We start from the raw sequence: 27649 nt of genomic DNA, 5'->3' as shown, positions 1-27649 counted from the left end.
GGCAGGACCAAAACACACGCATATGGTCAGCTGGGGCAAGTGAACAGCAATCATATCTATTCTCGACATTTTGAAAAAAAACCACTCATGCTAGCCTTTGTCAAGTACGACAATCAAGTACGACGAACTATGTATCACCTTGAACTGAATTAGGCTCAACCGGGCACATGAGATCAAAGAGTTGACTCTATAAAGGACCTCTCTCCCAGTCTTGCTAGTGAGTATAGGACCCAGTTCACTCTCCTATTTCACCCTTGCACTGTCCAGTGGGGAGGGATCAGAAGAGAGAATGTGGCCATATAGGTCTAAGATAGACCCCCTGCCAGATTGAGCTGTGGTTAGAATCATCTTCAACAAGGAGGAAGGTGGAGCCAGAAGAAAGGAAGGGAAAGCCATACGAGAGAAACCACAAACCCCAATAATGGAAAATACTAGAGTAGGAAGCTAAAATTTGTCCACTAACTCTCTAAAACTGGCAAACCTCCTCTCCATGAACAGGTTATCAAGTGCTCAATTTGCAGGAGTTAAATGTTCCAGCCCAGAAAGTACAAACGGTGATGGTTACAAATCGGGGCTAGTGAAGACTGGGAAAGGAGTTTAAAATGTTTTCAAAACTGCTTTCAGATGGGCAGCACGGTGGCGCAGTGGGTTAGCCCTGTTGCCCCACGGCGCCGAGGTCCCAGGTTCAATCCCGGCTCTGGATCACTGTCCGTGTGGTGTTTGCACATTCTCCGTGTTTGCGTGGGGTTCGCCCCCACAACCCAAACATGTGCAAGCTAGGTGGATTGCCCACGCCAAATTGCCCCTTAATTGGAAAAAATGAATTGGGTACTCTAAACTTATTAAAATAAAATAAAAAAAAATAAAAATTCTAAGCGTGTCGACCACCATTGCATTCGAGGAGACTCTAGCGGGAGAAAACTGCAGTGCCTATAGCAAGGAGAGTGGATGTGGTGCAAGAGTGAGCTTCCATTTGGCCTTGGATTGAATCGGGACTGCTGTTCCACAGTATGATTATTTTGGATATTAACAGCTCAGAAATAAAACAATAAGTTTGAAGGGGAAGACATGCACGCGGTATCTCTGCACCGTTTCTCCTGGTTTCAGGGAGTATTTTCTTTTTAAATACCACATAATTAACGGGATAAGGATTCTATATAGATGAAATGCCCAGAAAGCCCGGGGAAAAGGGCAGACCGTAGAAGTTCATTGATGGAATTTCAGGAGGCCTCTCGGAGCTCATCGGCAGATAAAATGGCGGAGGCAGCCTCTGGGGCTCCGGCCACTCCACTAACGGCCGAGGTGCTTTCAAATACCTTGTTGAAAGAATTTGATAACTGTGTCGGAGGACCTCCAGCAATCGATGGAGGAGGCCTTGGCCCCCATCCGAGTGGCTGTGGAGAAGACCAACAAAACCATGAAAGCCCATAGAGCCATGATAAAAGACATGGAAGTGGCCTTGTCGAGACATAGTGATCGGATTTCCCCCGGAATCGGAGTTGTCTCTGGTGGCCAAAGCAAATAAATCGCTGAAGCCCAAAGTATCGGCCCAGGAGGCAAACGTTCGAATTGTGGGGTTGCCAGAGGGGATGGAAGTCCCCACGCCCACGGATTAATTTGCAGAGATGTTCGGGAAGATGGTGGGGGAGGGTGGGTTCATGTCCCCTCCTGAGTTGGACCAAGCCCACCCTACGCTCCGGTAGAGGCCTCGTCCTGAGGATCCACCACATGCGGTAATAGTGGTTCCATGGTTTCAAACAGAGTGAGCGGATTCTGAGATGGGCGAGGGAGCATCATGTCTTCAAATGGGAATGTCACGTCATCAGGGTTTACCAAGATGTGGGAGCGGAGCTGGCAAAGAAGTGGGGGGGGGGGGTGGGGAGCAATTTACTGATGGTGCCTGCAGATTTTTCTTTGTTTAGTCTTGTGATTTGGTTTTGCGGCCACCTTGGGTGGGCTGGTTGCTGTACCTTACGTATTTGTGGGGTAATCTCTCTTGGTGGAAATGGCTGACTCTGGATTGAGGAGGGGTGGGGGACCCCCCATACGTTCGGTTACCTGGAACGTTAGGGGGGTCGAATGGCCCAGTGAAAAGGTAGCGGGTTTTTGCTCACCTGAAGTGTTTAGATTTCGGCGTGGTGTTTTTGCAATACTCATTTGTGGATACGAGACCAGACAAGGCTGTGGAAGGGCTGGGTGGGACAAGATTCTTGTCATTCTTTTGCACAAAGGTGATAAAAGATCATTTTTTCTTATGTGCATCAGGTATACTCGTAGATCAATTATATGGTGGATAAGTCTTTCCTCCCTTCTGTCGTGGCAGCTGGTAATTCATCGATTGTGATTTCGGACTTTGTGCCCCTTTGATCTGGCACTAGAGTCACGTCCCTCCCAGCGACCGCCATGGAGGTTGGACATGACATTATTAGCAGACAAGAAATTTTGTAAACACATGTCCACCTCCATTGGGAAAAATATAAAATTTAATAAAAGTGAGTCAATCCCGCCTCCTTCCCTGTTGGTCCCTTAAGGTGGGCCTTGGGGGAGATTATCTCCTACAAAGTGTATATGGTGAAGACATAGAGGGTGGAGCAGCAGAGGCCGGTGGCCTCCATTCTGCAGGTAGACCACCAGTACTCGCCCCAACCCCAGAGCTGTTGGCAAGTAGGAAAAAGCTGCAGACACAATTCGAGCTATTGTCAACTGACAGTGGTGGGCCAGCTCCGACACTCAGAGGGTATGTTTTATGAATATGGGGAGAAGGCCATTGCCCTCTTGGCTCACCAGCTGAAGCGACAGGCGGCTTTCCGGAGAACGTACAAGTACGTGGCTCGGGCGGCAGCCTGGTTTCCGCGCCTCCTCTGGTTAATGCAGCTTCTGAATTGTTCTATCGGACTCTGTGTTAATCAGAACCCTAGCTGAGGGATCAGTCATGACTGACGTTTTGGACAGCTTGTCCATCTTAGCTGTGGAAGGGGAAAGGAGCGAAGAATTGGAATCCCCATTGGACCCAGAGGAAATCGTGTAATGCATTGGGTTGACGCAGACTGGTAAAGCCCCTGGCCCAGATGCCTTCCCCATTGAATTGTATGAGAAGTTTGCGGAGCAGTTGATGCGTTTAATAATAGATATGTTCACTGGTTCATTTTCCTCTACCCTCTTTCGTGAGAATCAAAGAGATAAAGACCCAACAATGTGAGTCAAATGGACCTATATCATTCTTCAGTGAGGTTAAGTTACTTGCCAAAGTGTTGGCACTGCTGGAGCCTTGCCTCACAAAGGTGATCTCGGAGGATCGGCAGGCTTCGTTGAGGGTCGGCCAATACGTCGCCTGCTAAACGTTGTCCTCCTCTCACCCCCCCCCACCCGTGTCTGTTGGGACTCTTGTTTTACTTTCTTCGAATAAGAGTCGAGTGTCCGGTTGATTGGAGATATCGAAATATGGTATTGCTAATTATTCACTTTAATACTTTTGCAAAAGAACTGAATCAAAACTTAGATCAAATAATACATAAACTGGTCAAAACATAGCAAAAAGCATTAAACATAAAAGCATAAAGAAGTATAAAGAAATCACTTTTTAAACACAAATAAATCGATAGATGGTTCAAGAATTCAGGAAGGCATAATTTCAAAACAAAACTTCGCCGACAAGGTCTTACTTTTAAGAGAATCCATATCTACAGTCTAATCCCTCATTCCTTCTCATTGACTTCTAATTCTTAGCTGAAACCTCCTGATTTGTTCAAGTGGATGTCTGTTACTTAAGAGAATGATTTATTAATTAAACATTGGCCATTACTTAAGATTGACGGATGTCAATCAAGGTTAGTTCAGGGCAGACTCAAGAGAATAAGTTTCTCACTCCACTGCTGACCACAGACCTTGATGTAACTAATTAATCGATACATTTTTATTACTAAGTGCACAGAATACAATATTCTTTTCATTGTATGAAACATTCACTGATACGTTATACTGTAGTCAATTCATTATATGAGACATTCACTGAAACAATGTCTATACTTCTACAGACATGACACCAAAGTTAATAGTTGAAACAATGACTGTTTTCACAGTCATGACCTTTCATATCATTTCACCTTTTCATCCATGCATTCCATTAGAACTCAAAACCATGAATAAATCAAAGAAAATTCTAATTTATCAGTGCCCGAACTAGAGGTGATTATTTCCCTAGATGCCGAAAGAGTGGAGTGGATAGAGTGGAGTGGGAATATCTGTTTGAGATTCTTGGGAGGTTTGAATTTGGACACCAGTTTATCTCCTGGATTTGATTGCTGTATAGGGCCCCCACTGCTAATGTTCGTACGAATGCTCTGAAGTCTGGCTACATCCCGTTTAATAGAGGCACAAGATGGGTGTCCACCGCCTCCACTACTGTTTGCTTCGGCAATAGAACCATTTGTTATAGCGCTATGGTCCTCTGTTAAGTGGAGGGGAATAAATTGGGGAGGAGTGGAGCATTGGGTGTCCCTTTGGACAAGAGTGAATGCTTCCCAGTCAACCCCGGGGAGGATAGCCCAAATGGGTTGCTACTTTTTAGCCTCCCCTGTCCTTGGCGGGCAGGGTTCAGACTAATGAACATACCGAGATTTTTATTTATTTTTCAATGTCTCCCCATTTTTTTTCCCCAGTCCTTTTTTGCCAATAACTTAAAGTCCTCTTCTATTTGGGTAGGTAAGACACCAAGTATCCGTGAGGCTTTGATCCAAAGAAATGTGTAATCTGGGGGCTTCTCTCTCCAAAGAGGTAGGCAATATGGAAGCTTGGCTCTACTCAATTTATTGGTTTACTATTGGACAGCCAATATTCAGAAGATATTGTTGTGTTTCGGTGATCCTGGTTCCATATGGGGACAAATGGGCAGTATGGTGGCACAGTGGTTAGCACTGTTGCCTCACAGGTATCCAAGTTCAATTCCGACCTCGGGTCACTGTGGAGTTTGCACTTTCACCAAAGTCTGCGTGGGTTTCCTCTGGGTGCTCTGGTTTCCTCCCACAGTTCAAAGATGTGCAGGTTAGGTGGATAGGCCATGCTAAATTGCCCCTTAGTGTCCAAAAGGTTAGACGGGGTTACGGGGATAGGGTGGAGGCATGGACTTAAGTAGGGTGCTCTTTCCAAGGGCCGGTGCAGACTTGAGCCGAATGACGACCTCCTGCACTGTAAATTCTATGATTCTGTGAGCTTCTGCATGGTTTCTAGGCTTGGTGCGAGAGTAACTGCATTGTTGCTGCCTTTCTCTCCGGTAAGATTCTCCCTGAATCCAGTGGTGGTATCCACCCTGAGAATCTGGAAGCAGTTCAGTCAGTATTTTAAGCTCTGTCCCTGGTCTTCACTAGCCTCCATTTGCAATAATCAGCTTTTCCTAACAGTGGGTTTGGACTCTCTTTTTAGGCCACACGAATTGGGGGGGAAAAGTGGGCACATTATATTTAAAATAAAGAAGCTGGCAGAGAAATTCCAGCTGCCTGGTTCCAGTCTTTTCAGATTCGTGATTTTTCGTGCAAGGCTTTTCCCTCCTTTCTCTGGGCATCACCCTCTTCCTTGTTGAAGTTGATCTTGTCTTTGGCCAGATGTGGTGGGAGGGGGCCAGTTCGGGCATATGTGGCCATACCCTCAGCTCCGTTGAGTGGTGTGAGGGTGAAATGGAAGGGTAAGTTGGGTCCCGTTCTGGATGGTGAGGTATGGAGTGAGGCCCTTCACAGGGTCAACTCCACATCTTTGCTCTGTTAAGTCTGATACAATTCAAGGTGCGTCCTGCGATAACACGGAGTGCATCTGCCTAAATTTTTCTCTGGGTTGGAGGACAAGTGTGAGCGTTGTTCTTGGTCGGGGGGGGGGGGGGGGGGGGGGGGTCGGTTGGTCAGCTAACCGCAATCTTGTGTTCTGGTCTTCACCCAAGTTGGTCAACTTTTGGGCTTCCTTCTTCAACGCCATGTCGGCGATACTCAATGTTGATTTGGATCTTCGCCTCATTGGTAGCCCGGAGATGCGTTCTACTTGGGTAGAGGTCTCCGACTCTGCCCAGTGCCTCGGCTTGGTTGGGTGTCTGTCTGACATTTAGAGAAGGTTAAGCACACCATTAGAGGGTTGGTAGAAGGGTTCTACCTAAGATGGCAGCCATTCATTTCCTTTTTTTTAAGGAGCTAGTCACTTAGCTGTTAGGGGGTTTAGTTTTTTGGGGGGAGGAGTTGAGTTAATATGTGCTTGGTCACGTTCTTTTATTATGTAACGTTGATTAGTTTTTTTGCATGATTGCCTTTATCATGAATTTTTTTTAAAGTAAATATATTTTTTAAATAAATTAAACAAATTTGGGAGGGCCAAGCCCCCTGGCCACCTATCTCTGCAATAGAACGCAGATTTTGGGGTGCTTACCCACCAAATAAAAGCAGTATCAATTTATTAATCTTAATTTTAAAAAAAAAAGGATTTAGACACGAAAATGGGGAGACATTGAAAGAGAAATTAAAACCTTGGGAGTATGTTAATTTTTATTGATTGAATCCTGTCTACCAATGATAGAGGAAGGTTGTTCCAACGCTATGTCTGTTTTGACATTATTAATCAGGCTTGGGGCAGCACGGTGGCGCAGTAGTTAGAACTGCTGCCTCACGGTGCCGAGGTCCCAGGCTCAATCCCAGCTCTGGGTCACTGTCAGTGTAGAGTTTGCACATTCTCCCTGAGTTTGCGTGGGTTTTGCCCCCAAAACCCAAAGATGTGCAGGGTAGGTGGATTGGTTAATTGGAAAAAATGGATTGGTACTCAAAAAAAAAATTTAAATTTAAAAATTAATCAGACTTGAACAATTCAATTTGTGAAGTGAGGCCCAATTATGGGGCCACCCTGACCCCCAACTAACGGAAAATTGTACTGGAGAGACAGGGAAGTTAACGTGCCTAAATGGGGCAAGTAATCTGAATATAAAGTGTTTGTGTGAACACTGGCTGTGGGAGTATTAGATAACAGACAGATCCAAGAGGCAGATTTATGGCCGAACCCAAATCTCCCAAGAACCTCAAGTAACTATTTCCATTCCACCCTGTCAAAAGCTTTCTCAGCGTCGAGAGATACTGTCATCTCTGACTCGGGTGCAGGGGAGGGGGAAAGAATAATATTTAAAAGCGACGTATATTGGCTGATTATTGATGGGCCTTTACAAAGCCTGCTTGATCCACCAAAATTATATTTGGGAGGCAAGGCTCCAACCGGAGTGCCAGAGCCTTAGCAAGCAGCTTGACATCTGTTTTTAAAAGCAAGATGGGTTGGTATGAACCGCACTCTATACGGTCCTTGTCCCTTTTAAGGAGCAAGGAACTAGAGACTTGAGTGAGGTTTGGAGGCATGAACCGTGGGGTAGGGAGTCATTAAACGGATCTAATAACAAAGGTGCGAGCTATTCGAAGAACTTCGATTGGAAAGCCATCTGGACCCGAGTCCTTCCCAGCCTGCATCAGCCCAATACATTTTAAAATCACATCGGGGCATAACGGAAAGTCCAACTCTCAACTCTTTCTGCCTCGACAGTTGGGATGGACAGGTTATCCAGAAACTCGGACATGATTGTCTTGTCTGCAGGGGGCTCTGACTAATACAGGCCATAATAATAGGATTTATAAGCCGCATTGACCTGGTGAGCAGCGGAAATTAGGTTGCCGACCAAGCCAAGTATCTGGGGAGATCGCCTGCCGTTTAAGTTGGTGAGCCTGAAGACAATTGGCCTTCTCCCCATATTCGTAAAAAGTACCCCGGAGCACTGTGTCTGACATGCAGCATTATCAGTGGAAAGAAGCTCGAAGTGGGTCGGTAACGTTTTCTGTTTGCATGTAGCTTTGGAGTAAGTTCAAGAGAACCTACTTCTCCCAAAGGGTTGTGATTCTGTGGAATTCGCTACCCCAGAGTGCGGTGGATGCTGGGACAGTGAGTACATTTAAGGAGGAGTTAGACAGATTTTTAATTGGTAATGGGTTATGGAGAAGGGGCAGAGCGGTGGAGTTAAGGCCAGGATGAGATCAGCCATGATCGAATGGTGGAGCAGACTTGATGGGCCAAATGGCCTAATTCTGCTCTTATATCTTATGAACTATGATCTTCAAAGTGGAGGATAATCTGATGATCAGCAGTAGCTGCCATAACTTTGAAAATATTGAAATACAAAAAGGTATTTCAAGGGAGAGACATCAAAGAAAAAATAACTGTACATATCACTGTTGATGTATTGTCTCAAAGATCTGCAAGAACTCCATGGGTGCTTTGACGCTCCCTTTTAAATTTTAAAAATTGTTTGGGCACAATGTGCATTGTACCTTGCATATGGAAGAGCCTGGCTGCTTGACATTCATTAAGTGTTGAAAGGTCATGAGAGTATTGTGTCTTTAATTGATCTGACTAAAGTTTGAATATCTAGTAATTAGACAACAAAGCTACTTTCAATTTTTTCACAAATCTTTCATGACACATTTACAACATACTTGCCATTAGAACTTGCAATTGGGGTGTTGTGATTCACTTGGCTGGTTATTTTACGAATGTGTTTTTCTTTTACGGCACATAAATATATGCTGTCAGCAAATATGTAGTACCAAGATGTTCCATTCGCTCATCCTGATAAACATGGTTTAGGATTTGCTGTTAATAACATAATCCAAGCTTGTATAATAGTGGCAGTAACGAGCACTAACCAGTCCTAACTAGTTCTCTTTTTTTGTAAATCCTCACCATAGAACAAAGCAAATATTTTTCTAATTTTAGATTAAAGGAAACGCTCATGCCTCTGGAAAGTTTCTTTATTGAATGCCTTCCCTTCTGAAGACACTAATCTGTGGGGGATGATTCAATAGATGTGAGGAGTCATCCACATAGCTATTCTTCATGTATGAATCTTGGCAGGCTGGACGTGTCCTCATCCCTCTTTGCAGCAAGGGCTACTAAGATGGCAAACAGCAGTGTTATTTTTATCTTGTGCCATTCTCAACTGGAGCAGCAGTCGGCACATTACGATTGGCCGCAATGTCCCTGGTTGGGGATGGAATAAATATCTAGGACTTGTACTTCTAAAATGGTAACCTCTGACCTCCCCAGGTAACTTGCAATTGGGCTGGTGTGAACCACTTGGCTAAATATTATATGCATTTTTTGATTTTACTGCATTTAAATACATGGTACCATCAAGCATGCAGTACCAAGATGTTCCATTAAGTCATCCTGTTAAACAAAGAATTTGCTGTTGAATAATGTAGCAATTGGGCTTGACCCTGACTTCCTGTGGTTAGGTGTCCTACCAACACTGGCTTTGAGGTGCACGGCAGAACAATCAGGTGCACATGGAACCACGTTGTAAAATTGACAAGAATGGGAAACAAATTAAAATGTTATGTGGCTCACACTTCTCTCAATTGGTGAACCAATGTAGACCAAAGTGAAGTCGCCGTAGCCCCAGATGATCATCGGCTGTTTCCCCTTTGAGGGGAGAGCTGACTGGTGGTGATTTAACCTGAAGATCACCACACCTCGAGCCAGGAGCAAGATTGAGAAGGCTTGAATAACCTCAGCCGGTATGGGAATTGAACCCACGCTTTTTTCCTCACTCTGCATCACAAACACACTGTCCAGCCAGCTGAGCTAATTAGGATGATAGTTGACAGCAGTCCCTCTTTGCTGAGTCAGTCATTCGCTGTTCTGAGGAAGCTCCCAACCAACAGTCTTTGAGTCTGGAATGCCAACATTGGCCTAAATTTGTTAACTCAGAAATTTGAGAACTGACATTGATATTATGCTTCTCCCTCGGCACTACACTACAAGTGTCAGCCTAGGTCCTGTGCTCAAGTTCCAACTCTGGTAACAATGCTACCAATTAGGTTGCTTTTGCTGCAAGTGTGTTCGATGAGAAGAAGATGAACCAGGGAGAGATATCGGTCATGCCAACCTCTCTCTAAGATAATTTCAGATAGATTGACTGTTGTCCTTCGAGCAGAGAAGAAAAGGGAGAAAAACAGTTTCCAATGATTGAAAGCTCAATAATCAGAGCGCATAAATTTTAGAAGATTGACAACAAAGCCAGATATAACGGAAAAAACTATGCAATGGGTGGTTAGGATTTGGAGTGCCTGATTTGGATGGTGGAAGCAGATTCAATTCTCACCCAGGGAATTGGATAAATACTAGAAGGAGAAAAGATTGCAGAAATTTGGGGGGAAAGCAGTAGGCCTAGTTGGATTCATCTTCAAAAGAGCTAGCGCTGATGCGATGTAACAAATGACCGCCTTCTGTGCCCTGTACTGATTCTATTCGAAATGGTAACACACCTGGGCTTGTACATGGATAGCAAAGGGAGCTTGTTCTTTATGAAGTGGGCTCAAACTCCTCATGGAAGAAATTATTTCTTTCAGTTTCTAAAAGGAGAGAAAACATGAATCTTTAGAACAATTTTTAAGCCAGCAAAGCCTTCAATCAAGAATGTAGAGATTTATTGAGGAGGGGTGGGAATACTATAATTATTTTTCTTATGGGGATCAAACTGTGGTGCAGATTGAGCATTTTTGCCAGGTCTTACCAACCACATTTTCCACACAACTTTTACTTGTGTATACAATCAAGGAAATTATATATTAACATCTTTGATCAGTCTTTTCTGTAAGAATATAATAGTTGTCCTCCACTCATTGCATACTATTGCACGTTTTCTTGAAAAAATTGTTCAAATTAATTAAGCCTCAGAACTATGTAGCCGTCTAAAGTGCATGTGTGAGAGACCGAGATCTGAGTGATATTACGAACTTACAGTTGAATAGTTGCGAAACTGACTTGGGAGAGGGTCTGAACGGTATTACGTGGACTGCTTGATGAGCTCCCTACTTCACATATTTTGCACATTCATAGCTGCAGCTCTTGCATGGCCCACCTGCAATACACCCACACTAGCATATTGTTCTACAAATTAAATAATGCTCTGTTTATACTTCTTATGCTTTTCAATGGTTGGACAGAGGTCAAAGCAGCAGGTAAGATATGTTTCATTCCACTGAAAAGAAATGTCAGCCATTATATACAGCTTACCAAACTGAAGATTATTCTCTGAAGCTGTTAATTAAGAGCATTACATTATATGGTTGACCCATTTTTATAAAAAAAAGAAATCTTGCAATTTGCACATAAATAATCATCAATATTTTACAGAACTTGTGAAGCGACGGCTGTTGACTAAGTTTGCAATATATTTTGCCGGATTGTTTGTGTTACAAAATCCTTAAACCATATTGACCATTAGTATGGTTTTGGTCTAATGTTACTGAGAACTATCTGTCCTTAGGTGTGTGTTGGCTTAATGTAACGTTTGGTTGCTAAGGTACAACTCCTGTTTTGTCACATGGAACACTCATTTGAAAACCGCTGAACTGGAACTTGAATGTTTGCCGCACTGTCGAGTTGAATTACAATCTATTATTAAGGAACACAAAAGTAGCTCTATACTTCACCTTGAGTGACCAGAATGTTTATACAATTCATTGAAAATTAATCTCCAGCTGCATTGTACATTGGTGAATTTCTTAACTGATTTCTTTTGGATTGAGAGTTGAAAATCTAACTCTCTTTGTCTCCAGTGAATTCCATTAAAAATATTAAACTGATAGTTCAAATCATTTTTAGTGGAAGAAGAATGAAGCTTAGACTGAGTGTAAGCTTGGCGTTTTTTTTTTTTACAGTGGTCGGAGAGAAAATGTTAACTTCCGCGTGTGTTTAATCTTTTTTGGTCGCATATAAAAGGTTTAGAAAATTGCATGAAGTTCCATGTTCAGATATAGTTTGTACTTCATAAAAAGGAATTGCATATTTAATGTGCATGGCTTAAAAAAGTAGTATTATATTCAGTTAAATTGCAGGGAATGTTTTATAGAATACATGGCAGGTAGCACAGTGGTTAGCACTGTTGCTTCACAGCGCCAGGGTACCAGGTTCGATTCCTGGCTTGGTCACTGTCTTGCAGAGTCTGTACGTTCTCCCCGTGTCTGTGTGGGTTTCCTCCGGGCACTCCGCTTTCCTCCCACAAGTCCCGAAAGACGTGCTGTTAGGTGAATTGGATTTTCTGAATTCTCCTGTGTACCCGAACAGGCGCCGGAATGTGGCGACTAGGAGCTTTTCACAGTAACTTTATTGCATTGTTAATGTAAGCCTACTTGTGACAATAAAGATTATTTTAAATAACTAATTCCCATAAACCATTAAATAAGAAACTTTTTTAAGTGTTAGTGTTAGAGGGAGGAATGTTGTCCAGATTTTGGGGAGAAAATCCCTGCTTTTGGCATTCACCTGAAGCATTGAAATGGGTTGGCAGGACCTTGGTTTAATATTTAAACCAAAGAATGATACCCCTGAAAAGACAACATTCCTTGGGAGTGCCAGTTGAGATTGTGAAGTGGGATAATCTTCTGACTCTGAGATACAGCTTACTGACCCATGATGGAATTATGAAGACACTGCCTCCATACAACAACTTTAATTTATATAGTATCTTTAATGTCGTTAAATGTATAAGAACAGGTGTGTTTGAAAACTGAATTCTTGATGACTGTAGGAAAAGTTGTAGTTGATTAACTGGTCACAAGTATTGTTCTGGGACAAACTTGCTTTGAATATGACCAACATTAGTGAACAATCCTTGTTAAACAAAATTGAGCTCCTGTTTGCCATGACATTTTATAGGTAGGTAGTAAAGTTGCCAGAGTCCCATATGACCATCGGCTGCTTTCCCCTTTTGAGGGGAGGGGAGAGTTGACTGGTGGTGATTTAACCTGAGGATCACCTCCCCTCTGGTAAGGGCCAAGTTTGAGAAGGCAACCTCAGGTGGTACGGGAATTGAACCCGCGCTGCTGGCCTTGCTCTGCATCACAAACCAGCTGTCTAGCCAAGTGAGTTAAACCAGCCCCATGACATTTTATCCCTTTTCATTCACTATCACACTTCAGCTACTAAAATAATTAATATTACATTTAGTAAACTTAGTTTGTTTCTTATTCATATGAAAATCTTTCTAAGCTGGTGCATAGATTTAAGATATGTAACAATCTCTAACATGCAATTTTCAGGCAAATTTTATTTGGGTCCATTTTGCGAACTATAATAACTCAAAAAGCATTTGAATGAGAAGGAATACATTAAAAAAAGTTATGGGAAAAAGCAGGGGAGTTGGTCAGTTGTACAGCTGTACCAAAGAGCTGGCCTAGGCTGGATTGACTGATTGGCGTCTCTGTGCTCTATAATGTTATGATTCCATAACCACGTAACAAGCTATGGTTTTACTAGGAAACTAGAACAAACGACAGATTTCAGCTGTAAAGCTTAATGTAAAAGTACTTGAATCCTTGGAATAATAACAGAATATGACTTCACTGACTGTAAATCAGCGTGTCTGCAAATGAGACATGATTATGTATATTGAACTCTCAATTCAGTGATTGCTTATCAAACAAATTGCAAATTGAATCTGAGGAGCAGATCAGTTTCTATTCTGCTGCTTTATGTAGTGATCATCATGAGTGATACGCAGTCGACTCGGAGGAAATCCTAATTGAGGGAAGAAATGTATTTTTTTAACATGTGTTTCTTTTGTTTCATGAATTGTTTTATTTTCAAAGATCCAAGAAAGCATTCGTGGCCCAAAAGCAGGGGTAGCTACTGCCATTTTGTGCTTTATAAGGAAAACAAAGACACAATGGATGCTATTAATGTGCTGTCTAAATATCTGAGGTACGTTGAGTTGGCTTTTGTTATACATCATTCACAGCAGATGTTATTACAAATTACAGAAACATTCTGCAGTCCTATTTTCAGTTTGTATAAATTAAGATCAATAAATTACATAAACACAACATATATTATTAATTGAACACTATTTTACACAAGGAGTTACGGCAAGGTACAATATTAAGGTCAAGCAGGGTAGAGGAATAATGGAGTACGGCGAGGGAGGAATGTGATGAAGGGAGAGAAGATATAGAGCCTGGAATGAAGAATGATGGGGGAAGAGAGGAGGAAGAATTAAAATGGTGGACAAGTAAGAGTGGGTGGAGCAGGAGGAGGTAAGGAAATTACCACTGCACTTTAAAGATACTGAGGATGTAGAGGGGGAGACAGACTAAGAATACACTGAATCTTGGATGTTCTGTATATAGCATAATGGGAAATTAACATTTGTCCATTTGTGTATACCATAGATCTGCTCTGGCATTACATGTTGCAGACTGGGAACTGGGGGAGAGCGACAGAATCAAATATAATTTTCATGTGAATCTAGGTTAGACATATAATAATCTTTAATAGTGTCACAAGTAGGCTCACATTAACATGCAATGAAGTTACTGTGAAAATCCCCGAGTCACCACACTACGCCGCCTGTTCGGGTACATTGAGGGAGACACTACACCGCCTGTTCGGGTACACTGAGGGAGAATTCAGAATGTCCAATTCACCTAAAGCACGTGTATCGGGACTTGTGGGAGGAAACCGGAGCACCCGGAGGAAACCCACGCAGACACAGGGAGAACGTGCAGACTCCACACAGTGACCCAAGCCGGGAATCGAACCAGGGTCTCTGGTGCTGTGATGCAACAGTGCTAACCACTGTGTTACCGTGCTGCCCCGTAATGTGAACAGGGATGATACATATCTTTCGGTCCCTATTCTAATATGATGCATACGATCCTTTTATATTTCTATTATAAATTCCAATACTCATATTTATAACAAAAACTAGCTGTGCGAATGTCATGGTGCAATAAAGTTCCCTGCACCCCCACTCTTCCCTTGGTCCCCATCAAGGCAGTGGTGGCACTCATTACTTTACTTCAGGTTATAGAGAGAGAAATTTATACTGTGTGCTGACCATTATTCATCAGTACTTAAAAGCTGTAGCAAATCTGAGACTAAATTGATTGCTATTTAAATAACCATCTGAAAGGTTCATTTGAAAATGGCAATAGATGTTTACATTTTGAGGGGAAAATTGTTAATGGCCAGATTTTTGAAGTAGTAGTAATAGTGAACTGATAGAACAGCACAGAGGTTAGCATTGCTGCATAACAGCGCCAGGGGCCCGGGTTCAATTCTGACCTCGGGTGACTCCACATTCTACCGTGTCTCTGTTGGTTTCCTCTGGTTTCCTCCCACAATCCAAAAATGTGCAGGTTAGATGGATTGGCAATGCTAATTTTCCCCTAAGTGTCCAAAGATTGGGTGGAATTATCGGGATAGGGCGGGGGATTGGACCTAGGCAGGGTGGTCTTTCAAAGGGTCAGTGCAGACTCGATGGGCCAAATGGCCTCCTGCACTGTAAGGATTCCATAAATAGATGGGTTGCCTAAATTGATTTCTAGCTCTAACAGCCGAGTTGCCTATGTAGAAATCTGCAAAGTCATGGAAACATGTTAACAAGTTATGAACTCATTCTTTCACGTATTGTTATTGATCTTACTTCTGCTGTATTTAACTCCAGCTCGAGCCTGAACTATTGGTTTGATGCAAGTCCAGGTTACTATAATCCTTCCTTGTCTGGAAACAAAGATCCAAGAGTTATGTCAATCCAGAGTTATGCACTAACTAAACTGGGCACCTTATTTAAAAGGTCGTGCTTCACTATCTTAAATATCTTTCTCTAATGTTTCTGCAGGGTAAAACCAAACATATTTTCATACATGGGAACCAAAGATAAAAGGGCTATTACAGTACAAGAAATTGCAGTTGTAAAGTAAGTATTGCTGGACAAGTAGTGCGTAGTTATTAAACTGCTTTTCTTCATTCCTTCTGGGTTGCTGCTGGCAATAAGAGTGAAAATGTTACAGACTTACAAATGATGAACATGACTTTGATTTGGCAGAAACTGGTTTCAAGTCCAGCAAACATCCTTGTAACAGGCTGTTTCTCCCAAACCTTAAAATAGATTGCACTTGTTGCAAGCCATAATAACTTTGGGGGCTCCTCCATGGTACGGTTATACTATCTTCAAGGTATGCCAGTTGAATTAGACTCCTATTGAGACATTTAATATATGACTCTCTGAATTATCAGCGGTCTGCATTGTGCCATTTTGTTGCCTTCCCCAGCGATGTTTTAATCCTGTTGAAAGTGTGGGGGTGCTGGATGCCTTCACCATCTTATAAGAAGCCTTATAACACCAGGTTGAAGTCCAACAGGTTTGTTTCAAATCACCATCTTTCGGAGCACTGTTCCTTCCCCGGGTGAAGGAGCAGTGCTCCGAAAGCTAGTGATTTGAAACAAACCTGTTGGACTTTTACCTGCTGTTGTAAGACTTCTTACTGTGCTCACCCCAGTCCAACACCGGCATCTCCACATCATGTTCACCATACTGAGTAGCACAGTTATTGATTAATAAGGTGTTAACAGTATCTGCAACAGTATTAAGAAGCTTGCATTGTTGATGGGTCACTAGCCAAGAGGGCAGAATGTTTCATTCCAGGTTCCAGTTGAAAATATGTCTATTCTACCTTGTGAACACGTGTTAATTTTAAATGTTTGTTCAGGTTCATATTTGTGACCTTTCTGCATATTTGAAATATTGATATTATTTCAAGTAACATTGGAATCTCCAGCTTTATATCCTGACTTTGTGTTTCGGGAGGAATCTGTGTAGACTGACGGGAATTATCTACTTGAATTTCTTAACAGAATCACAGCACAGAGGCTTTCTCATCTGAACAAATGTTTAATGAACTTCAAGCTAGGGAATTTCAGTTACAAAAAATATCCCCTGAAGTTGGGTGAATTGCAAGGAAATAGTTTTACAGTTGTTCTGAGGTAAGGATTTTAAGGAAATATAAGAAAAATCTATTGTAATTATCAATGTTTGTTAGACTCTTGCCGAAATGTGTTGTATTTCATGGGAGTCCTTCCCATTTCAAATGTTGTGCAGGATGATAGTTATCTCTGACAGAATGCCTCATCTTGAAATCTCTCTGTCACATTTTATTTATACCGGGAGATAAGGTGATCTGACTATGAATTTCAGCGTGATTTCAGTGCAGATTAGCAGCAGAGAGCACTAGGAAATTTACCTAGGAACATGGGAATGCACAGGATGGTAACGCACTGCAATCCACCTGGCTTGCATCAGAAACTAATGTTCCTTATTCTCTCACTCCCATCAAAAACTTAAACTTCCTTACATTTTTCTAAAGCAACTGCACTCTTCCCCACTGGGCAACCTCTTCCACACATTCATTACCCTCAGTATAAAGTAGTTGATTTATGTGCGGCAGCACACTAAGCTTGTTTGAGGTCCAAATTTGTAATCTTTCTGTATATTTTCAAAGTTAATATCATTTGGTGATATGGAAGTCTCAAACTTTATTCTGACCAAGCTTGTGTAAGTGTCTCAGTTTTAGAATTTGTGGTAGTCTGAATATATATGAATCCAAGTTGTATTTTTCCCCCTTCGGAACCAATTATCTGTGGCTCTTAAACCTTGCTTCGTGTCTGGACATGAGTTTAAGAACAAAGAAAATTACAGCACAGGAACAGGCCCTTCGGCCCTCCCAGCCTGCGCCGATCCAGATCTTTTACCTAAACCTGTCGCCTATTTTCCAAGGATAAAGAACAAAGAAAATTAGTTTCCCTTTTCTGCACCAACTTTGATCTCAGTATCCTATTATATTCTATTTTTAATTCTTTGATCCTTGCTGTGTAGCATGGTGACCAGAATTGTACTCCTGTGTTCTTGATCTGACCATTCCAGTGCTGATGCAAACTCATTGTCAGCTTCTGGACTTTTGCACCATCTGATTCCGCTTTCCTTTCTACACTCCACACTGCATTATTGGTTTTGTAAGGGCCCTTCCTGTTGATTCTCTTATTTCCCATTTATTTTACTTTTGTCGTCATCATTTTGATCCATGGATATTTAATGGACAGATACTTTTAAGTCGAGCAGAGGAAGAAGGAACTAAAAAATTGCTAAATAGTACACTGTGCTATTGGAGATTTAGCTTTTGAACAGCAGAACTTCGACTTTCTGGCACCTGAGAGATCGGAGGAATTCAGTTCGATTGGTGCATATTCTGTAAATAAACCTTTCATCTAGAAATGTATTTGTGCCTAGCACCTTCTGGCTTGGAATCCAATTAACAAGTTTAAGTGAGCGATCCATCATTATCCTTCTTTTAATTTCCCTTCCATAGTCTTATATTTATCCACATTAAATGTCATTTGACACTCACCAACCCATCCAGAGTGCTTCATATTTGGTTTGCTTTTTCGCTTTTGTTTGATCTATACCACCTTAATAGTAGACATTGCCACGCTCAATACTGTAGTATCTCTAAGAATACTAGTAAAGTACCTCTAAAAATGGCACATGTTTGCACCATTTTGTTAGTGCTGGTAATACCATCTCCTTTTGGCCTTCCCTTTAAAATCTGTTATAAAATTGAATGTTTCTATCATGCTCTTTTTTTTTCATTATAAGCCTAACCTTAAATTCTATTATCTTATTCTCACTGTTGGTAAGATGTTCTCTTATCCACTACTATCTACTACCATCTGCTTTTTTGCTTAATACTCAGTTCAATAGCGCTCCCATTCACACTATTTAATTGCCTAGTTACTCATGAAATTGTTCAATATTGTGTCCAGAATTAGATTTTATTCTTGCTGCTTTGATTGCCATCTGTTTGAGCTTTGGCTTCGAGTTTTCTGGAGCTGAGTATGCTCATTTTGAAAGCAGGTGCAGATACGATGGGGCAAATGGCCTCCTGTGCTATAACAATTCTATGAAGTTCCCAAGTCCCTTCAATTAAGCAGGCCAGGTGGTCAATCATGAGCAGCTCCCTCGAGAAGAGATATTGCTTGGTATCTGATTGTTTTGTCCTCGCAGAGCCTTTTCTATTCCCCGATATTTCAGTTTAAATAACTTGGAACTAATAAGAAAAGAGTAGGAATCACGATCCCTTCCTCAGCAGCATAGTGAACAATTCAATTCAACCTAAATTATGAAAATTCATTCCTAATATCCCCCTAATCCCAATTTGCCACACACATTTCCCTATTTAATGACAGTTCCACTAGTTAGAGGTGTCGTGTTTCAGAAATAGTTTCCCTCTTTATAATGAAAAAATGAAATGAAAATCACTTATTGTCACAAGTAGGCTTCAAATGAAGTTACTGTGAAAAGCCCCTAGTCACCACATTCCGGCGCCTGTTCGGGGAGGCTGGTACGGGAATTGAATCCGTGCTGTTGGCCTGCCTTGGTCTGCTTTCAAAGCCAGCGATTTAGCCCTGTGCTAAACAGCCTCCAGTTGTGATAGGCTATGAGCCCTGGATACAATAGCACAGGTTCACTTAACGCAACTTCTAGGCAACCTTTTTTTATAAAGACAACTATTGTCTCAATAATTTACGACTTCCCGACAGCAGGTTTGCTTCATTGTAGTGACAGACTCCAGGTCATGCAATAAACCAGGTGCCTTTATGTTCTATATGTCCAAGTTCAATGAATAGCGTGTACCTATTGACTTGCCATCAGCTGATGGAAATCTGGCTTCCTCATGCTACCTGCTAAGTGAAAGTTTCAGTCTGCAACCTCCCTTCACATGGCTCTTTGTCAAATCCATCTCAAGCTTGGTCCTGGATCTCTCATGTGGGCCCAATGCTTCTTTTATGGATTGTCTCTGAGAGATTTGAACCATGAAGAGAAAATGCAATGAATTTGGTTTGAAGTATGATATATGACATTACAGTCCTGACGAAGAGCATGATTACTAACGGAATGTGTGAATCTCAGCAGCTTTTAACATGCAAATCGTCTTTTATTAAAATTATCGATCTGTTGGTGCAATATTTGGATCACCATTATTTAGCTAAAATCTTTCTCACTTGTTTTGACTTGTAACTAATAAATACTACTACCCCTGAGGTAAGAAACATAACTGCCACGTTGGAAGACCGACTTAACTGTAAATATAATGTGTGTCATTGTTCAGGTTTGCCTGTAGACGTGGTTGCTTGTCCCACACTTAAGTATTTACAAAGGTGTTTGGTAAGTCCAGAAATTGAACTTTATTAGTGAGGAGTCAGTGAGCACACTCAGCACTTTGTTTATTTGGCAGCACAAACAGCTGATTTAGTACTCTGAATTGTTTAAAAAAACAACTAAGAGGGCAAAGTGAATCATTGGGATCTGTTTAGAACTGGTATGTTTTGGTTTTAACATGATAAATAATTTCTATGCAAAATCAGATCTAGCCCATTTACTGTTGTAACTGGACATGGACAACTTTATTGCTTATACTGATTTTATTTGTAATTTATTAGGAACGTCACTGGATCGAATCAACAGGTAGCGCAAGCAATGTCTTCACTCAGGGACATTGGATTTATTAACTACTATGGAATGCAGAGATTTGGAACAACAGCAATTCCTACTTACCAAGTAGGAAAGTAAGTTAAACCTTCCTTTTCTTAATTAATGTTGAAACTGTGCAGTATAACGCACTGCTCTGAAAAACAGCAGTGGCTAATTAAGCATAGGTGCCTAATGATCAATTCTTCAGACTGCCATGCTTATTTATCTAAAGACTGGTGACAGGAGAGAGCATGTCAATATTTATGCATTTCAGGTGATAGTTTCACAGTTCCAATTGAAAATATAAATATTGAACACTCCAAATCCACATTCTGAGCCTCTAAGTGAGACAGCTGAAGCAAATGTTACCTCAAAATGGTCGGGAATGGGAGAGAACCAAAATGATTTGCGTTTGTACAACCACTCTATGTCCTTGGACATTTCAAAATGCTTCACAGTAAATGAAGTACTTTTGACGTGTTGGTTCAAGTGACGGCCAATATGCATCCAACGAGGTCCCACAAAATGCAGTGAAATAAATGACCAGATAATTTATCTTGATGGTAATGATTGAAGGTTACCCCCAACTGAATAATCATCCCAAAAATGTCACGCCTGGTAGTTCAGCACTCGCTTCACTGCGACATTGAAAGAAAGGATCAGGCTAGATTGTGCTATGAAGGAGTGCTTGACCTCATGACCTTCGGACTCCAGTAAACCAAGATTGATCTTTAATCTTAATCTGTGTGAGAAACCAAAATGTTAATGAACAAAGGTGAATGTTTCACATTTGTTTTCATTGCAAAATGTATAATATTGCAGCAGTGAATTATTGGATTTCGTTAATGAGCCTTTTACTTTTTAGATGAAATAAAAATATTAAGATTTCTCTCTTTAGTTGTGGTATTTCTGCCAGAAAATTGGGACCTTTTGCATGAAATTGAGTTGGAACCTGAAGTGCTTTGTGTTTCAAATCATTAGAAAAGCAAACATGGCAATTTACACAAGGATTTTGTTTGTGTCTATCTAATACATTCTCTAAAATGCCAGTTTGCAAACTTTGTATTCTGTGCATGGGAAACCTCCATTTTAGCTTTCAGAAATCCATTGGACTTCTAATGTATTTATCCACGACAGTGAAAATACAATGAGGGCTTGGAAAACAAAACTGCTGTTTGCCCTACTCAGTGCTCACCGAGTGAGTATTGTATTGTGCAGTCTAAATTCTGAAAGCTGGGAAGTTGAGAAAGTTGAGAAATAAAATTAAAAAGACAATATGATGCTTTCTTTCTGTTGGTGCCATTTTTCTCTTAGTGACATTGCCCCATATACTGTTTTTCCAAGCCATCTCTCAAATCTCTCTTGTCCCTTTTTTATCTTTTAAAAAATAATTTAGAGTACCCAATTTATTTTCCAATTGAGGGCAATTTAGCATGGCCAATTCACCTACCCTGCACATCTTTTTTGGGTTGTGGGGGCAAGACCCACACAGACACGGAGAATGTGCAAACTCCACAAGGACAATGACCCGGACCAGGATCAAACCCAGGTCCTCGCCGTCGCGAGGCAGCAGTGCTCACCACTGTGCTGCCCATCCCTCTTGTCCCATATTGCACACTCAACGGTTGCCCCAGCCAACTTAATTCAAGCCAACTGTTAATGGAGCAAGCTCCAGACAGACCGAATGAACCCATTGATTCATGGCCTTCCTGTTCTTTGATGGACTTGGCTGCACAGCACCTCTACCCAACCAGCACCTAGCCATGTGACTACCTGATACCTCATACTTCCAAACACACACTCTGTTGAGTGCGTTTTCCTCTCTTTCTCCGTGGCTTGCCCTCCCTCCCTTCCCCTCCTGTCTTTACCCCTCCTCCCCAAGTTGCTGGCTATGAACAGGTCCCAAAAAGGTTGGCAACGTTTTCCACATGTCATGGAATCCCTCCTCGGATCGCCTGATTGAGAATTTTATCTGTTCAAGCTTTAGGAATTCAGACAGGTTTGAGTGCCACTCCCAAGGCTCTGGGTGCTACTGCCGATTTCCACCCCACCCCCACAAGTCGAACAGAGAGGCAAAGGCCAGGACGTCTGCCACGTTTCTGTGAAGGGCTCTGGAAGCTCTGAAAACCGCCACAAACGGACATGGCTCCATCACAACCATGGACATCGCCTCGAAGAAGGCTGTCCCGAACCCGTTGAATCTGGGACAGGACCAGAACATCTGAGTATGATTGGCTGGTCCCCCCCCCCAACACCACTTGCACCTGTTCTCCACCTCTGGGAAGAATCTGCTTATGCACTACCTGGTTAGGTGTGTTCCGTACACCTCCTTGACCTGCACTATGCTTAGTCCTGATCACAAGGAGGTGGAGTTCAGAGTCTTCCCCTTATCTCCACACAGTTCCTCCCTTCATTTCCGTTGCGTTATTGTCCAGTGGGGTCCTAGTCTCTTCTGAGTCATCCATATGCGTCGCCACATTTGTTTCCACTCCGCCAATCCAGCGCTATCATTTTCTAGAAGCGTGTGTCCGGGTAACTGTGGGAACGTATTGGTCCCCTTAAGGGGAAAGTCGCGCAGCTGCAAGTACTGAAGCTCATTCCTTTTCGGGAGTCGGAGCTTCTCCCAACAGTTCCTACGCGGTCGCTATCCTACCGTCCATATACATGTCCTTCACCCGAAAGGTCCCTCTGTCCTCTTTTCAAGCTCTAAATATGGCGTCATCAGTCATTACTGTGCTCAAGGCATTATTGTGAGAAAGGGTGAAAATTGATTTACATGTTTGAATTCCACCGAAATGCATTTGTTCATCCAAAGTCTTGTTCTGTTTCTCTTACATTTGCCATTATTTTCTGACAGATAACGAACGACCTGTTGCTGTGTTTTGTTGGACATGTGTTTTCATTGTCATAACTGGTTATATTGTTTAGAGCAATTCTGCATAACAAATGGAGTGAAGTTATGGATTTAATCCTAAAGCCTCGACCTGGAGGTAGGAATAGTTGTACCTTTTATGCATATCCAATGTTACAAAACAAATTTTTATCAAGAAGATTGTTGCATTTGATTGGAAAAGTTTAGAAATGTTTCACACCATTTCTATCTTGCCTCTAGCAGAAAGAGGGTATCTGGTGAAATGCAGAGAAGAATGGGCTAAAACCAAGGACCCTGAGGCTGCATTGAAAAAGCTTCCTGTGAAAAGGTGTGTAGAAGGACAGTTGCTGCGAGGTCTGGCAAAATATGGAATGAAGAACATTGCATCAGCATTTGGTATGGTAAGTTTCAGCATATACTTGCTCGAGTGGAACATGGCTGCCATTGGCTGGGTCAATTTCTGTGCTGTATATTCCATCCACCCACTTAATTCAAAAAATCCTTTTGCCATGTTTTAATAATTTTCACCCAGGTTCTGAATGAATAGTTGTGATCTATTGTGTTCTTAATGTCATTGTTGAAGGACATTCCTCACTTGCAGTAAAACAACCTCATGAAAAATGCAGCACTGTAAACTTGAAGCGGTTGCATGCATTCATTATTAATAACCTTGGACGTCAATTTAAATGAATTCAACTCAAAAGTTTGACGTAAAACATACGCCTGCCATTTGAAACTCTTTTGAATTCCTAGCTGCTGGGTGCCTACGATTTGAAAAATCCACTTGGATTCACTATTTCTTTACTTTCAGATTCCAAGGAATAATCGACTAATGTACATTCACAGCTATCAGAGTTATGTGTGGAACAAAATAGTGAGCAAAAGGATTGAAGAATACGGACTTCAAGCCGTGCAAGGAGATTTGGTGCTGAAAGGAGGTAATTGGACTATCGATTTTGTAATGCCCTGTACTACATCCCATCAAATTTCGATCTATATCTGTATAATATACGCAGTTGGAAACCAAGAGTCATGCTGCTCAATGGTGCTCTGTGTGCAAATGAACTTGATGGCATGCATAAAGTTCCACCTAACCGGACAGCTAATTGTTATAAGATGCACAGTATCAACAACTTTATTGCTTTAGGACGAGCTGAATTATGTTGGTGTGGGATTTGAATTACATTTAGGCCTGAGTGGAAAAAGACGGCAAGTTTCTTTCCCTAAAGGGCACGAGTCCATCGATTTCTAAAATTGGCTCAAACTGCAACAGCTTCATCAGTTTTTAAAGTACAACTTGCACGAGTTTGATATGTACTACACCCTGTCTGAATGCCAAACAGTGTGAAATTACCTACCTGTGGTCGTTTTGCATCTTTTGCTCAAGTGGACTCAGGAGTCACATTGTTCGCCAATCTCTTGAATAACGTTGTGACATTTCTACAGTCATGTGAACATGTCACAAAACAATCGGTAAAAATTGTTTGGTGTTTGAGTTGATTATCTAGATCATGCTAAGAATCAAGAAACCATGTTTACAAATGACACATAAAAGATGCCAGTTTTGTTGATTTTCAGTAACCGCAGTTCCAATTGAGGAATCTGATGTCGCGAAACATACGATACATGATGTAGTGATGCCCTTGCCTGGATTTGATGTTCTCTATCCAAAGCATAAAAGTAAGTTATTCGGAAGTGATTATATGTACTTCATTTGATTCTGCATACAGTTAATGTGCTCGAGACCTACCCACACTCGGTCACTACCATAATTCATTGGCAGTGAGAGAATGACTACCCTAATCTTGTGATTTTACACTGTTTGTCACGCAAAATATATGTAATTCTATGAAACTCATGAACTGGTGAAGGCCATTACTATTGGCCCCTGGAAGGGAGCAAGGTATCTCAAAATTCTGAGCAACGGGTGAAGCTAGCTATTTTACACTGCTACCATGTAGTCACAACACGAGTAGTTCTTGCCACAAACCGGATGCTGCCATCAAGTCCTGCCTATAACACAAATGAGTAATGTGTATGAATTTCAGTACCAGTGTAATGCTAGGTATGTCGGCCAGATGTTCCAAAGACTGGCGGATCATATCAAACAGCGTCTCCCAGCTGTTGTTCGTAATGGCAAGTTATGGACCGTACCCAACCGGCCTGCGTTTGCCAAATGCAAAGCACAGACTGAAATTTTCCACTCTTGTTCGTGTTGGGTGGATTTGGCGGCAAGAGCAGAAAATACTGACACAAGACCGTAGTCACTTTCCACGTTGACGTTAATGCAGGACACGATCATTTCCCCTCCGATCAGTGGTGGACTGCGTTTCCCGCTGTTCAATGTCAGAAACCTCATCGTAATACATCCGCACAATCATTATTAGGCCCATATGCCAGAATCATGCCCACACATCAAATAATGCATCCATGACGACATGATGTCACAACGTGCGATGTGCAACCAGTTTCAAAAGACATGCACCTGGTGAGCAGAGCTCCAAGGAGAGCTCTGAGTGAAAGAACTCGAGTTGCAGCACCACTCCTGGAGTGGCTGCACTTCTGGGGGTGAGGGGGTGGCGAGTGGAGGAGGCAGCATAGAGTGGGTGGTGGAGAGCAGGAGATGAGTTGGGTGAAAGGGGATGAGTGGAGGGGAAAGCCTAGGGTGGGTGGTGGATGGTGGGGGGGGAGAGAATCGGGATGAGCGGGTGACAGGGAAAGCAGGGGACGAGTGGGTGGGAGGGAAAGCTGTGGATGACTGGGAGGGTGGAAGCAGGGGTGAGTGGAAGGGGTGTGGGGGTGCAGGGGCTGGGTGAGGAAGGGGGTCAATTTAGATGCAGAATGTTTCCAGGGTCTGGCAGCCATGACCTCCCAGCGAACAGAGTGTGCTTGCTTATGCGCAGGAGCGGCCTTCAGATATGACGCCCGAATCTTCGAAGCGCTGAAGTGATGGCAGGGAGAGCAAATCAGAAGCCGCCAGCCTGCGATGCAACGTGGAACCCATGCCTGTCAATTTTATATTTCTAAGTGCTGCACAGTATGGTGGAATAAATTGCCATAACATCAATGGGCTCAAGGACTTTTCCTGCTCATGTCATGAGACTGACGCTTTAAGAAATGGTTAGCTGCTCATGTTACTGCAATGATGTCAGAGTGTGGGTGGAGCTGAGCTCTGGTTCTGCTTTTTTGTTTTGCTTTGAGAACAAGCTTGGGGGTGTCTGTGTTTTTCAATGAGCTGCAGCTGAAGTTAAACAAAGAGATGTACTGTTGATCTCTGCCATCCAAAGACTATTTCTGGATCGTTTGGTGAATTCAGAATTATAAATGTTCTCAGTAGGACCTAATGTGCTCCTGTTAAAGGTTTGTTAAGTCTTTTGGATGTTAAAAGGACAGCTTAAAGGATTACTTAGTGTTGTAGTCTTTGGGGGTTATCTTTGAATTAATGGTTGCTAAGATATTCACTGTTTGTTTTAAAAAGGTTAACTTGAGTTCATAGAATAAACATTGTTTTGTTTTAAAAAATACTTGTCCATTTCTGCTGTACCAAACCTGTAGAGTGGGCCGTGTGCTCCCCATACCACAGGCTATTAAAAGTTGTGGGTCAGGTGAACTCCATGATACACTTTGGGGTTCTCTGAACCCTGGCCCGTAACACTCAACTTCGGACTTTGACGATATCGGCGGCGATTCCACCCACAGTGTCCAACATTAGATGTGATTCTGTGATTGGACAACATTTGCTAAATAATCTACATGTGCATGACAACTAATTTCAGATTGTCAGTTGGGCTCGCACTGTGGCGTATTTGCGTACTGGAATCTACATATATTAATACACAGGGCCCTGACTTTTGCAGACAGAAAGAATGTGTACACAAATTCAGCTAAACAAAATAAGTGGCAGCCATTTGCTGATTCTTTCCTCAGGGCAATGCCTTGACCAATCGGGGTCAAACTGCCTGGTTTAAATTTCAAACAATGCTTGGCAGTTAACTGTCAGCCATCAACTGGTGCATCAAGAGCATCACGGTAGCATAGTGGTTAGCACAATTGCTTCACACCTCCAGGGTCCCAGGTTCGATTCCCAGCTTGCGTCCCTGTCTGTGCGGAGTCTGCACGTTCTCCCCGTGTCTGCGTGGGTTTCCTCCGGGTGCTCCAGTTTCCTCCCACAGTCCAAAGATGTGCAGGTTGGGTGGATTGGCCATTCTAAATTGCCCTTAGTGTCCAAAATTGCCCTTAGTGTTGGGTGGGGTTACTGGGTTATGGGGATTTGGTGGAGGTGTGGGCTTGGGTAGGGTGCTCTTTCCAAGAGCTTCTGCAGACCCGATGGGCCGAATGGCCTCCTTCTGCACTGTAGATTCTCTGATTCTCCATGGCAATGCCTCTGCCGTTAGAGTCCACTTGCC

General features: G+C 42.3%; 1 protein-coding gene across 3 annotated transcripts in view; it reads left to right on the top strand.

Moving 5' to 3' along the window:
- Positions 1 to 27649, top strand: part of pus7 (pseudouridine synthase 7) — a 61436-nt gene that overhangs the window by 26874 nt on the left and 6913 nt on the right. For 2 of the 3 annotated variants that reach the window (XM_072471285.1, XM_072471288.1), the window contains exons 6-13: positions 13656 to 13767; positions 15686 to 15763; positions 16702 to 16830; positions 20341 to 20466; positions 23300 to 23361; positions 23484 to 23644; positions 24055 to 24181; positions 24822 to 24923. In XM_072471285.1, coding sequence (XP_072327386.1) covers positions 13656 to 13767; positions 15686 to 15763; positions 16702 to 16830; positions 20341 to 20466; positions 23300 to 23361; positions 23484 to 23644; positions 24055 to 24181; positions 24822 to 24923 — 897 coding nt within the window. The remainder of the gene's footprint in view (positions 1 to 13655; positions 13768 to 15685; positions 15764 to 16701; positions 16831 to 20340; positions 20467 to 23299; positions 23362 to 23483; positions 23645 to 24054; positions 24182 to 24821; positions 24924 to 27649) is intronic. The other variant, XM_072471287.1, reaches the window with a different exon arrangement.

This window comes from Scyliorhinus torazame, chromosome 13, assembly GCF_047496885.1.
Source record: "Scyliorhinus torazame isolate Kashiwa2021f chromosome 13, sScyTor2.1, whole genome shotgun sequence".
In the NCBI taxonomy this organism is placed as follows: domain Eukaryota; kingdom Metazoa; phylum Chordata; class Chondrichthyes; order Carcharhiniformes; family Scyliorhinidae; genus Scyliorhinus; species Scyliorhinus torazame.
Note: the sequence above shows the minus strand (reverse complement) of the source record. Positions and strands in the feature narration are given on the sequence as shown.